The 12,547-nt window shown below is 37.6% G+C and overlaps 1 protein-coding gene across 12 annotated transcripts in view; it reads left to right on the plus strand.

The window, feature by feature from the left end:
• Nucleotides 1–12,547, plus strand: part of PRDM2 (PR/SET domain 2) — a 129,961-nt gene that overhangs the window by 32,507 nt on the left and 84,907 nt on the right. For all 12 annotated transcript variants that reach the window (XM_044995928.1, XM_044995923.1, XM_044995930.1 and 9 more), the window contains 2 exons: nt 7,180–7,297; nt 10,829–10,932. In XM_044995928.1, the coding sequence (XP_044851863.1) occupies nt 7,180–7,297; nt 10,829–10,932 (222 nt within the window). The remainder of the gene's footprint in view (nt 1–7,179; nt 7,298–10,828; nt 10,933–12,547) is intronic.

Genomic DNA, 12,547 nt, shown 5'->3' on the forward strand with positions numbered 1-12,547 from the left:
TAAGTAAGATATGAAACATTTGTAAAGAAACATCCCAGCGATGGGAAAAACTCTTAAGAAAACAAATTTGTGATGGGGAGAAAACAAATGTTCTGAGGACAGTACCAATAGTTAATACTGGCTAGATTACCCCATTCTGAGAGTACACTAAAGGGAATGGTTATGTAGGTGGCAGTTATCGAACTGTGTTGAATACTTCAACTGAATTGTTGACAGCATGTCTTCATTTGCAGGAACCGAATGATAGGTTGTCTGCTTATCTTTACATTCTACATCTGCCATATTTTTTTGCTTGAAGTCCTCGCTGTCTTGTCATTAGTCTGTCAGTACTTCTGGCCCAAGGAACTGTAGCCTTCTCAAGGATATAGTCAGTGTTGCTGATTAAATCACAGGACCTAGAGTTTTCAAATCAGTGCGGTTATCCTTCTCTTGAAAACCCTGCTCAGAAAATACTGTGATCGTCCCTAGAGAAAGGGGGTATTAAAGATTATTTCCCAAACAAGGTGTATCATTTATTTTATTAATGCTTGTCATGTTCAGTTAGTCTGTTAATGATTAAATTTGTAAAAAGGAGGACCTAGGAGAACTGCATATACCATATACTCTACAGTCCTATGTGAAAATACAGTTAAATGTCAAAACATGGTCTTACACATTTTAATTTTTAGCTCACTTCTTTATATAGTTGATTCCAAAGATTTGCAGCAATGCACCCAAAGCTTCTCCTAAATTATTTATTTCTTTTGGGTCACCTTATTTATTGACTGTAATTGATATGTATAATGTACACAATATCCCAAAATAGACTGTTTTGTTTGAAAAACGATCACAGATAACTAAGTTTTTATACAGTCATGTAACAGTGATCAGTATGATATAGTTAGTATCAGAGCTACACAGTTATAATGTCAAAAATTGTTGAAAATGCTGCTTATACTGATTGGTTATGCTGTGTACCTAGTACTGGGAAGTGTCTTACTATTTTTAATCTCACACCATATCTTAAGTATTGGTCATTTCTGGAAAGAGCCCTGGTTCACAAGGTGTTGACACTGGAGGTTGGGGGCAGGAGGGTATCTTTATCAGTTTTGGCTTGAAGACACACCACTGAATTTGGTGCATACACAAATGTGCCCATAATTTTTTCCCTCAAACATTTACCTTTTCTTTGCTAAGAAAAATGCTGTGCACTGGAAGAACCTTTTGAGTATTGGTATGCATGTGAGCATTGTCAGCGTCCCTCTGCTTTGTCTCCTGTGTAGAAGCAAGGAGGATTTCAAAGTAGAACAGGGTTACCCAGACCAGTTGTGCAGTCCCCTTGTTTTTGGTTAATATTTTGATACCTTTCGTAGATATTTAGATTTATTTCCATCTTTGCTACTGCCTTTTTCTGTGGCCTAGGACAAGTTGGCATCAAACTTGGATGCCAAAAAATTGATACAGACGCTCCCTGGGTTACACAAACCCGACTTACGGAAATCTGCACTTATGGAAAAAGTTCCGTAAGCCTTTTTTTTTTGTGTGTGCGTGTAATTGTCAGAGATGCGTTCCAGACTTATGCAAAATTCAACTTACGCAAGGCATTCTGGAACGGAATGCTTGCGTAAGTCGGGGAAGCTTCTGTATTAACAGATTTTCAGTTACCTAAACATCTTCAGCTCCTACCTAATGCAGTTCTGTTAAAGAACAATGACTTCAGTGGGAGTTGTGCATGCTCAGTAACTCTGAAATGAAGGGTACATTCATAAATAGCTTATAAAAAGTTAACATATTAATCTATGTTGTAAGCATGTTACAGATGTGTAGTACAAATGATGAGCACAACAGAAGATGTTATAATTGATAAGAAGCCCAACAGGTTACTTCTAAACAGTTTAAAATAATTGATTAGCCATTTATTAAAATATCTAATAATTTATTAACCTTTTAGAACCTAACTTTTCCCCTTAATACTGTCTGACCAAATGATTATTTTTACTTGTTAACTATATGTGGCTATTGCAGAATTCTGACTTTAGAATGTTCATGATTCAAATTCAGAATATTAGAAACATTTTTATTTTGTGACATTTAAACAAATTAACAGCAATTTATGATGTTTTTGTAGCAAAGTAGGTAACTGAGAAGCAAACCTAGCACTAAAATACATTTGTTTTCATGCTAATTTTTGGAGCTACAAGGTTTGTTGTAGATAGGAATTGTTCCAGTAATCTGCCCAGCACTCCTGCAGGGGGTGCTGTGTGTTTTGGCTTTTGTAAATTTCCTGAATGAAAGCCTGCCTTTCATTTGTTGCCTTGCTGGTCCAAATAATTGTATTTTGCAGAATTCAAAGTGAACCTTCCCAATCTCTTTTATCAAGTTGAATTGTGCAGCCTACATCGTGCTTGGAGCAAAATGGTATGGACTGGCAGGGAAAGGCATATGGAGAAAGAAGCAATCTGTAGTGCCTTCTGTGAAGTGTCCATAAAGAGACACCATCAACTTAAAAAATCACCTTATTCTGAATTTTTTTAGTTACTACAGTAGAACCTCAGAGTTAAACACCAGAGTTGCAAACTGATCAATCAACCACATACCTCATTTGGAACAGGAAGTATGCAATCAGGCAGCAGCAGAGACAGGAGGGGAAAAAAAGGCAAATACAGTACAGTACCGTGTTAAACATAAGCTATTAAAAAAATAAAGGGAAAGCAGCATTTTTCTTCTGCATAGTAAAGTTTCAAAGCGTATTAAGCCAATGTTTAGTTGTAAACTTTTGAAAGAACAGCCATAACATTTTGTTCCCAGTTACAAAACCCCCATTCCCTAGGTGTTCGTAACTCTCAGGTTCTACTGTATTGAGACGAGTAGCACCAATGATTACAATAAATGAAAGAAACATTTTCCACTACTTTTCAATTTACTCTGTGCACTTCACAGCACTTTCTTCGTAGTCAGTTTCACTGTTTGTCCTGTATAAATGACTTCCTGCTGTTTGCATTTGTTTTCCACACAACAGAAAAGAAAAACTTGTAAAATCAAGAAATATGATTGCAAAAATTTACAGGGAGACTCAGGGTATGGTGTGGTACCTGAAACTACTTATTATTTGTTTTTGTTTGTTTGTTTTGTTTTAAATTGAATAGATTTCAATGTAATGTCTCTTAAAAAATCTGCATCTACCATAGCGGGGTTTTTATCTATTTGGGGTTTCTGGGTGCTACTGTAATACAAATAAGTAGGCTAATCATTACTCTAATCACTCTACTTGCATGTTGCATCTCTTTTTCTGTCTCTCTTCTTATGTCCTGTCTTTCATTTTTAAACTCTTTTGGACCAGAGCAACGGTGTGGTTGGAAAGCACTTACCCCATTATGTGGCTGTTACCACAATATAAATAGTAAATATTTATCTAGTAGATAGCATAGCCCAGCCAACTTGTGACACCTTCTTCAACACAATATCATTACCATCTCTTGGTATCTTTTGACTCATTATATCCTAAACTTAAGTCTTAGGTATGAAAAGCTGTTTGTACAGGTATGAAAGCTATTTTATAAATCTGTAAACAAAAGTAAAATAGGATGGTTTTTTTAGCCATTTTTTTCACGTACACTGTCAATTTACGATGAAGATAGATGAATTACAAGCCAGACATTTGAGGCAGACCCAGCTATCCTGTGTAAAACTACTCTCCTGTTGAGGAAAATTACTTTACTAACTTCAGCTGAAGCCAGCTTATTGTTACAGCCCTATCCAATTCACGGTCCATTTTGTTCAATTTCATAGAATTTTAAGAATCATAAATTTCATGATTCAGCTATTTAAATCTGAAATTTCACAGTGTTGTAATTGTAGGAGTCCTGACCCAAAAAGGAGTTCGGAGGGGGGTCACAAGGTTATTGTAGGGAGGGTTGTGGTACTGCTACCCTAACTTCTGCGCTGCTGCTGTAGTAGCGCTGCCTTCAGAGTTGGGCAGCTGGTGGCTGCTGTCCAGGAGCCCAGCTCTGAAGGCAGAGCTGGCGCCACCAGCAGCGCAGAAGGAAGGATGGCATGGTATGGTATTGCCACCTTACTTCTGTGCTCCTCCCTGCAGAGCTGAGCCCTCAGTCAGCAGCCGCCACTCTCCGGCCACCCAGCTCTGAAGGCAGCAGCGTAGAAGTATAATTGTGGCATAAAATGGTATTGCCACTCTTGTTGCTGCTGGCAGGGCGCTGCCTTCAGAGCCGGCCAACAGCTGCTGCTCTCTGCCCGCCGAGCTTTGAAGTGCAGAAGTAAGGGTGGCAATACCGTGCGCCCCCCCCCAAATAACCTTGCGACCCTGCCCCCCCGCAACTCCCTTTTGGGTCAGGCCCCTTAATTTGAGAAATGCTAGTCTCCCCCTTGATATCTGTGTAGTATAGAGTAAAAAGCACCCAAAAGACCAGATTTTCAAAGTCCATGACACATTTTTCATGGCCGTGAATTTGGTAGGGCCCTACATATTGTGGATCGTAATTGAGTAGATGTGTTCCTAATTCTCCACAAATTTATTTCATCTGGATTCATTTTTCTCTAAAATCACCACAGTGCTAGGCCGTAAGAGTCAAATCAACAGACGTAAGTTAAGGGAGAAGTATATCAGCTGCTCTTCACTTCTTAATAGCATAGATTTCAATTTTTTTTTTAAGGCAAACAAGATAGCTTAAGAAGTGGGGTTTCAGCAGTGCTTTGAGAATAGTTAATGTAAATAAATGGTTAATTTAGTGGTGACTGAATATTTTAATATGGAGTCCAAGTGGGCATAGTACCTCCAGTCCAGTGGCTTTCTCAGGTTTATATTGTCTTTTGGGTACCTAACAGGTAAAGTATCTTCTCCATCAATGTTGCTTTATAATATACAACTGTTTGGGCTGTATTGCTGATACTAATTTGAATGAATGTACTTAGCACAGCAGCTGACCAGCTTTCATAGTTATCTTTGCTGACTACAAGGTTGTGCTGTATCACTTGTACAGATGAAAACAGTGCCTTCCCTGAAGAGCTCACAGTCTAACATGACTCCTTTGTCAACTTTCTTCAAATATTCAGAGCTCAAAATAAAAATATTGAACTACCAAGTTAAGTTTTATAGTCAAAACAGTCATATTAAACTTAAAACATGCTGCAGCTGAAGAGTAAATCTCAACATGCACTTGCTTGCCTTACTCAATTAGCTTCTTTGGGCAAGGGTCAACTATTTAAAAAATGCACTTCACTACTAAAACCCAATTTCTTCTTTTTAAAACCTGTTTAGTGTCTGTCATATACTCAGTGAAGGAGGAGAGGCCACTGGGTCAACATTTACTGACCTTTCTATTCTCTGGCTTGGGGCATGAATCTTTTTGTTTATGTACGTCTTGGCTAGTAGCTGTAGGACAAGCCAGACACCTTTGGGGAAAAAAAGCTTCCTTTTCTTACTGCTAATATTTAGAGTAGTTAAGTTCTGAATGCATATTTGTAGCACTTCCTATAAATAAAGTTCTGTATGCATTTTCCCACTAAACTGTCTATTTCAGTGACTTAAAACTTTCTCAGAACATTACCCATGGGATGATATTTGCTTGGGATTTTTTTTAAAACTAGAGCAAAAGTTGTGCAGCCATTATCCAGTTTGCAGAGTGTGGAAATAATTACACTGTTTTTAATCAAACAGTTGTTTAGCAGATTTAGAACAGCTCTAGCACCTCAACAGGAAGCTGTAGAAATTTTAAATTTCATAATGATAATAGTCTACGGGCACTAAACCTCTTCATATGCCAATGTTTATATTAACTTTTTTTTTTAAACAAATTTATTCATCATGATATGATCCTGCTGTTGATGGAGTGCAGGTGGACTCCAGTGCTTGTACAGAGTCCCATTAAAGTCACTTGCAGGATTGGGGCTTTTATGTACCCCTTTTACGTGTCCACAGCTTTGAAAAGTGGGGGGAATTAAGAACTGAGTCTAGCCATAGCAAAAGTAACTTTGCCTGCTTATGCCTAGGCATTGCAACATGCAGGATATGCAAACTTACCTACAGTTCTGAGATCTCTTCATAACAATTTGATTGACCCACTAGGAATTGAGACGGGAATGTTATACTGAACTGAATGTTCTTAAGAACACTGAAAACTAAGCTTTTTGGTAAACCTTTTGTTAAGGAGGCAGGATGGTCTTGTGGCTAAAACAGAGGACTGTGACTTAGGAGATATGGGTTCAGGTCTCAGTTCTGCTCTAGACTTCAGTTGTTACCTTCTTATATTTATTTTCCTTCAGCGAGAAAGAGGTATTCAGAGGGGCTGTATAAGTAGCTGGACTCCAGAATCTTGACCAAATAGTCAAACTTGTGTGCATCTGTGCCTAACTATGGATTTCGGATCCTACTTAAAATATTTTGTTTCTAATGTGTGGAATGCTTGTGTAATGTTCTTGTTTAAGATTGATTTATAATTCTGCTCTGTAGACCAGTTTTATTTGATTAATATATAAATTTGCACAGTTTTCAAAACATTAGCTGAACAAGAATGAAAAACACTTGAAAAATGAGTTGATTTAGGTAAATTGAATAATGGAAGAAATATTTTTTTTCAAAGGCATAGAAAGAGCACAACCTTTGTTTTTGTTCCACTTTTTGCCTTTAATATTACTATTATAGCTATTGTTAATGGCGATCAGGTAACCCATACCAACACTGTTACGTATACCAAGTTCAGGCACATATGAGATTAAATATTTCCGAGATGGAAATTCTGAATTTTAAATAAAACACAAGGCTGAAGTAAGTGGCAAATGGCCTTTGGGGTATAAACAAACCTAAGTTGCATTTGTTTGCCAAATAGTGACCACAGACAAAATACATGCATCAACTTGTCAATATCAAACATGAGCATAGAATAGCTGGAAAAAAAGCAGAAAGATTTCCAAAGGAACAATTCAGTACATTTCTCACTAGGAGATTTAACATGATTTTAGAACTCTCTACAAAAGTATAAACAAGTGTGATGGGAGTACCAAAGACCCTGCAATGCCTTCATGTGGAAGACACTTGCAATATTGAATCCCTAGTTGAAATGCCAAATTTAAATTTTCACTTTCGTTTTGTCACCAGTTTTTCTATCTTGTATGGGTTGATCATCTGTTGTGCTAAAATGTTTTTCTTTCATCATGGTCATGGCCCTTCTGTTTTTTGACTTGTAGAACACAACTGAATCTGCAGGAGCAGCGGAGACCTTGGCTGATGTACCTGAACATGTGCTTAAAGGACTTCCTGAGGAAGTGAGGCTTTTCCCATCTGCTGTTGACAAGACACGGCTTGGTAAGTGCTGTAACTGTGAAAAGATAATGGAGAAATTAGAAGACAAAAATATCACATTCTGGCAGCTATGGAAAGTGAAGCATTAAAGTAATAAAGAAATGTGCAGTCCCATTCCTCAAAGAAAAACAAACAGGAAGGAAATTAAAATGGGGTAGGAAGTTAAAATAAAACAAAGTGTGAATTATGAAAATGCTTGTTAAAGGACAAAGATTGCAATTGTATAGCAATGAGATTGTGTTTGTAGTAGAAAAAGCTTTTTTTATGCTTTCTTGTTCTCCTGCATCATGCATTTTTATCAGATCAGAAATGACGTTTAATAGGTATCTAGTGTTCCACCAGTTAAACTTGCACTGGTAAATTCTTCACAATCTAGAGTTATGATTTTCCTCTCTGTTGCTTGTGAGTCCTTCTCCACAGTCGCCCTATTGGACACCTTCTACTTGTACCACTGATTTGTACATAGTAACTCAGATAAGTTTTTCACTTTTTTATTGTGACAACTTGATTCCCAGATGGAGAGTAAAGGCAAACTTCTGTTGAACTTATGACGAATGATCCACAGTGGACTGGCTAGCAAGGTCTCTGTGAGAATGATCCGTCACTGCACTTCTTCAACAGACCATGCTTGTCTGCACTGAATGAACATCAGAACGTGAATCGGAGTTAAATTTGATCTTTTTGCATCTTGGCTTTATTAAGGAATACTGTTACATCACTAGGCTGAATCACCTTCACTCACTGCTCGTTTACCTCCACAGCTTAATTTTTTGCTGCTAGTACTGTGTAGTCATCTTGGTGTTCCATCCAAACCCCCATCTTGCTCTCTGATGATCACTATACAGCTCTTTGACTTCAGCCTACAAGGGAGGATTCACTGCAGACCTGGAAAATACCACACAAGACTGACGTCCTTGCTGCAGATATTTTCCATGATATGGCATAAAAAATGCAGTCTCCCTGGATATTCAGCAGCTGGTAGAGTACAATGGAGAAGTGTTTTGAGAGAGGGCAAATTTGATAGCAGAAATACTTCACCATGCAACTTCACTAATGCCTTTTGAAGAGGTGAAGTTTCCATTATGAGCTTTGATGGAGCTTGTTCTATCTATAGGGTAGGGAATTTGTGCAGAAAGCTAGCAGCTTGAGATAGAATTTGAAATGTAATTGGAAACTAAAGACTTCAGTACCAATTAGATTGTAAGTTGTTTGGATCAGGGACAATGCCTTCCAGTAGGACCCTGATCCTAATAGAGGCTACACAGTGCTACAACAGTACAAATAATAAATAATACCTTGGACTGATTAAGTGACCTGTTGATCTTTAAAGTATGCAAGGACTTATGATAACCTGCTAATGGAAAAATATTAGAATCAATTTTGAAGACTCTTGCTTCTCCAATCTGAGGCAAGGAAATACATTGCTGAAAATATAAACAAGGTCTAATTAGAAATGTCATGCCTTGAGTTAAGTCAGATGTAGGGGGGAAACTTAGAAACTTCCTTTGGTTATGAAGGTTATAACACTATATAAGTGTTATACTGAAATGAAAAGTTTGGTAAAAGTATTTTTAAAGCAAGTATCAAATTGTCAATGAAATCAAAATGTTTTATCTTTGTAGACCAACAGTTATGTACCTACCAAAGGTTAATTGTCTGAGCACGGAGCTTATCTTTTAATTCTAGTGAAGGATGGATAGTTTTAAGAATTAAGGTTGCTTGGAAGACATCAGTTTTGTGTGTCCATATATAATTAATTTTCTTATAATTTGACAGCTTTTCAGAGTAAGATGTTTTGAAATGATCAAAATTCTGTTAAGGTGTGTGAATAATAATTTAAGGGCCAAACATGTAGATTTTGAACAAATCTTAATTAAATTTTCTCTTACTATTAAATACCACCTAAAAACTTCTGTATGCATTTTATTTGCCTTTCTTCCATTATTGTATGTAAAACAGGTGAAAATGCGTTTTTCCTAGAAGTTAAAGAACAACTTAGAAAGTTATTTGAAGACACAAGTTAAACAACCCTACATAGTAGCTGGCATATGGGTCTTTACTAACTATCTTAAAAAAAAGACACCAAGATAATATAGAAAGGCAGCAGTTCTCAACCAGGGGTTCGGGGTCCCCCTAGCGCAGGTTTCAGGGGGGCCTCCAAGCAGGGCCAGTATTGGACTCACTGGGGCCCAGGGCAGAAAGCTGAAGCTCCAGTCCCTGAGCCCTGCCACCCAGGGCTGAAGCTGAAGCCTGAGCAATGTAGCTTCGTGGGGACCCCTGTGGCACAGGGCCCCAGGTAATTGCCCTGCTTGCTACCCGAATGCTGGAACTGGCTTTTATATGCAGAAAACGAGTTATTGTGGCACAGGTGGGCCATGGAGGTTTTATAGCATGTTGGGGTTGGTGGGGGGGAGGAGAGGGATCAGAAAGAAAAAGGTTGAGAACCTCTGTAGAAAGGTATTGTGAATATGATCAGATAAACAGACGGATTGGAGTGGTCACCTTTACCGTACTGTATAAAGACTGGGATAATGGATACAAGATAAGATGGGGAAATGCCTGAGTTCAGTGTATGGTACTGAGTAGAGAGTTCTCTTCCTTTCCCTTTTGTCAGTTGTACATTTAAAAACCTGGGATAAATTACTGTAGTGTAATTCCAAAGTTCACTCCACTGAGGTCAGTGTAGTTGCTTTAGTTTTTCAGTGGTATATTTGTATGCAGAATTTTACTTCGTATCTACAACACAAATAGCATTTGGTTTTTATTCTGAACTGGTCTGACACAGTGGAGGTTGTTGCTTGGGTGTGCGGGCTGTCTGTATACCATCAGCTGAATAGTGTGCTTAACTGAAACAGTGCAGAAAATGGTTTGACAAGCAGTTTGTGTAGCTTTAGAGAAACTTACCATAAAATCTTGCATACAGCAGTATGGGGATTCAATGCTTTTATCTGGTGACGTGATACGAAGGATTCAGAACAAAATTTTTTTTAGATAAATACCATTTTTCATCCTTCTGAAATAGATTCTGCAATTCTGCTTATGTTACAAATTCTCTTGCTTTAATGAGATAGAGATAATAGCATGCTGGGGTGTGTGTCAGAATATTGCCTCGTTTGCTTCATTTCCTTCAGAAGACCACCTCTTTTCCTCTTCACCATCTCAACAGTTGATCAGTTAGGACATTCCAGCTAGTAGTCTCCAGGTTTGAACTCTGATTAGTAGAGACACTGCTCTCATTTGTGAGTAAGGAAACTGGTCTGGAATTTGCTGAACCAAAGGAATTCCAAGCGAACCTGGAGTTTATTCATGTTAGGTCTATAAATTTACTCAAGTCTTTCATGGGTAAGTTTCTTTTCTGGGCTCGGAGTTGGCTTTGTAAGTTGACTGAGTACATTTTTATTTCTTTTCTGTTCTGATACTGTAAATGATCCCTGAAGTTAATTGGCATGTATTTGATAATTTTTTGAAATGTTTAAGAAAGCTATTTGTCAGAAATAAAGTAGACTAATTACAGTTACTGATTTAACTCTGCAGGTGTCTGGGCAACAAAGTCAATTTTAAAAGGCAAAAAATTCGGACCATTTGTTGGTGACAAGAAAAAAAGATCCCAAGTTAAGAACAATGTATTCATGTGGGAGGTAAGAAACAGCTGGTAAAGGAAGTAGCCAGGTATAGTTAAGTGATTATTTTCTATTTGACATTTAATTTTTTTCAGACATTATTGCTATTGATCATTGTGTATGATTATTTAAATCAGAACTATTTCCTTTTCAGAAAATATGCTTTGTTGAAACTACAGATCAGACTGCAATTGTTTTGAATTACACAGCTAAAACCCTGCCATTGTCATTGATAAAATATTAAGTAGATGTTTTGTAAAGCAAAATGAAGTATTTTGAGTACTACTACTGGGCCTCAACTTCTTGCAAAATGGTCTGTTGCTGATCAGGCTTGGCTTCAGATGGCTTCATCCTGCAAGGTACTGCACTTCTTGATGAAGTACTGCACTTCCCACTGAAGTCAGTGGAAGTGAAAGGAGCTTGGCATCTCTCAGGAGGGTTTGGCACCTCACATGATTTTTCGGCACCTCACATGATTTTTCTCTTACAGCATACAACATGTATGGTAAGGCTACATCTTTACTTGCAATTTTCAGAAAAACTCAACTACTGAAGTACCATCTGTGCAGCTCCACTGGTGTTGGCAGGAGTGGGAGCGCTTGTCTAGTGTTCACCATCACCTTGTCTAGCTCTACTCAGAACAGATCTAGATCAACTAAATCAATGCTCCCACCATTGCTATGATTGTTGGAACCATAGTGGTGGGAGATTTCCCAGAAATTGCCAATGTAGACAAGGTCTTGTGACAGCAAATAAAACCATTTGACATTTGTCAAAACAGTATGATCAGACTTGTTTTGAAATCATATACATGCATAAAAAGGAGGAAGGGGTTGTCACTGTAAATAAAATAGCATAACTACAAGACCCTATTATAATTTTAGACCAATTAGTATTATTTTTTAAATGTACATTTGACATTTAACACTTTTCTCCAAGTAGATGCAGTATACGCAGCTAAAATGATACTGTAGTATTACGTTGTTGGTTTTTTTTGCTGCTCTATTTATTCTAATATTTGTAAATGTGAAATCTGTTTTAGAATGGCAGAACAGCTTGTTTTTTTGTCAAAAATAAATAGTGAAATCAAGCATAGTCTCACAGCCTGTAGGAAGAATATCACAAAATATTCCAGTCTTGTAAAAATCAGAATACCTTGATTCAATATATTTAAACTGTCTATCTGTTTCTTTGATAATAAATTATACTGGTGCACAAATGCTGTGTTATAGAAGAATACCTATGGATAAAAACACCGTAGACTGCTTTACAGACCATTAGTCTGAGTAGCAATTTACACTATAAGAATGGACATATACTGGGTCAGATCAATGGTCCATCTAGCCCAGTATCCTGTCTTCTAACAGTGGCTAATGCCAGATATTTCAGAGGGAATGAACAGAACAGGGCAGTTATTGAGTGATCCATCCCCTGTTGTGCAGTCCTACCTTGGCAGTCATAGGTTAAGGGACATCAAGAGTATGAGGTTGTGTCCCTAACCATCTTGGCCAACAGCCATTGATGTACCTATTCTCCATGAACTTATCTAAGGATTTCGTTTTCGAATCCTGTTAGTTTGTGCCTTCACAACATCCCCTGGTAATGAGAAATAATGTTTATAATTGTACAAAAA

Source organism: Mauremys mutica, chromosome 21 (assembly GCF_020497125.1).
Source record: "Mauremys mutica isolate MM-2020 ecotype Southern chromosome 21, ASM2049712v1, whole genome shotgun sequence".
NCBI lineage: Eukaryota > Metazoa > Chordata > Testudines > Geoemydidae > Mauremys > Mauremys mutica.